The sequence below is a fragment of the Corvus brachyrhynchos genome, unplaced genomic scaffold, assembly GCF_000691975.1.
Source record: "Corvus brachyrhynchos isolate BGI_N302 unplaced genomic scaffold, ASM69197v1 scaffold47, whole genome shotgun sequence".
In the NCBI taxonomy this organism is placed as follows: domain Eukaryota; kingdom Metazoa; phylum Chordata; class Aves; order Passeriformes; family Corvidae; genus Corvus; species Corvus brachyrhynchos.
The window spans coordinates 1,539,973-1,542,538 of NW_008239292.1; the positions used below are offsets into that span (position 1 = coordinate 1,539,973).

General features: G+C 61.7%; 2 protein-coding genes across 2 annotated transcripts in view; one reads left to right on the forward strand and one right to left on the reverse strand.

Annotated features, from left to right (window-relative positions):
* SCRN2 (secernin 2) overlaps positions 1-470 on the forward strand; it is a 4,520-nt gene extending 4,050 nt beyond the window's left edge. Inside the window, exon 8 of the mRNA XM_017740510.1 lies at positions 10-470. The gene's annotated coding sequence lies outside the window, so the exon portion shown is untranslated. The remainder of the gene's footprint in view (positions 1-9) is intronic.
* Positions 1-2,560, reverse strand: LRRC46 (leucine rich repeat containing 46; the record flags this gene model as incomplete). The annotated part of the gene is made up of 8 exons (XM_017740511.1): positions 2,160-2,560; positions 2,007-2,067; positions 1,823-1,931; positions 1,366-1,412; positions 1,132-1,241; positions 853-922; positions 191-345; positions 1-101 (listed from the first exon to the last, which is right to left on the reverse strand). Coding segments are annotated over exons 1-8 (684 nt in total), but the record flags the coding sequence as incomplete, so codon positions are not given.
* Positions 2,561-2,566: the final 6 nt, after the last annotated feature.

The window sequence follows — 2,566 nt, forward strand, 5'->3', positions numbered from 1 at the left end:
CTCCGACAGCTCCTGCAGCCGCTCCCGGTGCTCCTCCAGGGTCTTCCTCCGCCTCCGCCGCGCGCGCCCCGCCAGCTCCCGGTGCAGATCCACAAAGAAATCTGCCAGGGAGGGAAGGGAATGACAGGAGATGTGGCACTGCCAGCCCTGAGCCCAGGAGTGCCACGTGTCCTGTCCCCCACCCGGGCACCTCTGTCCACAGTGAAGGGAGTCCTCAGCTCAGGGAGCAGCTCCTCCTCGTCGCTGCTGGAAGAGCCTCCTCCTGCCTCTTTCTCGGCTGTGTTTCCATGGATGGGCTGGGAATCCAGCTGCAGGAGGCGGGGCAGGGCTGCCACCACCAGATCCCTGTGGAAAAAAATGAAGGAAAAGCCAAATTTTCCACAGCCACGGGATTGGGAGTGGGTGTCCCATCTTCCCTCAGCTCACCAGAGCCTGGCCTGCGTGGAGAGCAGGGATTCACATCCCTGGGGTTTGGAGGGATAGGCTGTGTTTGATATTTCATGGAATGGTTTGGGTGGGAAGGGACCTTAAATCCCATTCAGGGACACCTCCCACTATCCCAGGCAGCTCCAAGCCCCATCCAACCCGGCCTTGGACACTCCCAGGGATCCAGGGGCAGCCACAGCTGCTCTGGGAACTCCATCCCATCCCCTCCCCACTCTCCCAGGGAGGAATTCCTTCCCCAAAATCCCCTCTGGCAATGTGAATCCATTGTGTCCTGTCACTCCATCTCGCATCCAAAGCCCCTTTCCCAGCTCTCTCGGAGGTCCTGAAAGGCCACAGTTAGGTCACCCCGAGGCTTCTCCCAATTTCTGGGGGGTTGTTCTCCCTCTCCTCCCTCTCCTGACCCACCTGTATCCAACCTGCCGGCTGCACTCGTTCCCTGTCAGGTCGAGGATCTGGAGGCTGCGGGGCAGCTCCTCTGCCGGGATAAAGGGAAGCACAGAGGTGCTGAGGAGCCCCTCCAGCCAAAATTCCCGCTCCCCCAAACTCTTCCCTCACTCCTGAGGCAATTCCCGAAGCAGCATTTCCCCCCCAACGCCCAACCCATCCAGGGAAACTGAGGCAGGGAGGGCGGGAATGAGCATTCCACACATCCTGCAGCCCTCTGGTGCCGCTCCTGCTTCCCACCTGTGTCCAGCACTCGGATCTGGTTGTGGGACAGGTCCAGGGCGCTCAGGTGGGGCAGGGCCTGCAGGTTTTGCACCCTCTGGATGCGGTTTCCAGCCAGGCAGAGGAACCTGGAGAGCACGGGCGATGTCCCAGCCCCCTGAGGACACCGAGTCCCAAGGGCTGGAATTTGATCCCCCCTTTTCCCCAGCCAAGGGAATCCAGGGAAATCCTCGGGAGCAGCAGCTGCTGTACCTCAGGTTGGGAAAAGAGTCCAAATTCTCGATCTTCTCAATTTGGTTCTGGAAAATTAAATAGAAAAACTCAACGTTTTTGCCCACTGCGTGAAAAATCACCCGTTGGGAACGCTCTGGGATTGCTCCAGTCGATCCCAGGGGCACCAGGAGATCTCCCACAGGAGATTCCGGAGAGGGAATGGGGTGGGAGGGTGACACGGAGGGACCCCAAAATTCAGGAGGATCCTGAGGCTCCTCGTGTTTGGAAACACCGGAATTACAGCGGCGTTGGCATTGGATGGGAGGGAACAGGGGGCTCAGAAACCTCCAGGGTGGGACTGGGGAGGTCACTGGGACAAGACCCTCGGGGATGGAGGGAAACTGTTCCCTTCTGGATCTCGGGGAGGGCAAACAGGAGCAGAACTGGGGGTGTCTGTGGCCCCCTCAGGAGCTGGGCTGCTCCCACAGCTCCGTACCTGCTGCAGGTACAGGCTGTGGATCTCTGCCAGCCTCCGGAGCTTCCCGATGGACGAGATGTTCTCCCGATCCAAGCGGATGGTGGAGGTGGGCAGCAGCCCTGTGGATCTAGAGGAACACAGCGGGGTTTTTGGGGTGCCCAGAGCCCCCCTTCCCACCAGCCCAGATCTGTGGGATCCTCACCGGATCCGGGTGACCATGAGGCTGTCACTGAGGGTCACTCCTGGGGATGTCTCCTCAGGGGCTGTGGGAATACAGAGTGAGGGTCCAGGCTGGGGGTGCAGCCCCCCCCGTCCCCTCCCTGCCAGGGAGGAGCCCCCACAATGTCCCACTGACCTGCACAAAGGGTGTCCCCTTGCTCAGCCATGGCCTGCGGGTCCTTGTCCCCTCCTCGGACCCTCGGGTGGGGGTTTGAGGGGGATGCTGGAAGGGGAGGGGTCTGAGGGGAAAGAGGGGCAGAAACCTGTGGAAGGGGAATGGGGGATGTCAGTGGGGACAGGACTGCCGGGATAGGGGGGGGGTCAGTGCTGGGACCCCCAGGTGGGGCAGAGGGACTCTGTATCCAGGGGGATTATGGCACTGGAACTGCGGGGATCACTGGGACCAGGACCCCGGCTCTGGGGATCTCAGAGACCCCCGGGATGGGGCTGGGGTGGTCAGGGGGCCAGGCCCGCTTGGACGGAGGGGCTCTGAGAGACCCCTGAGATGGACCCCGAGAGCTCAGCGGGACCGGCAACCACAGG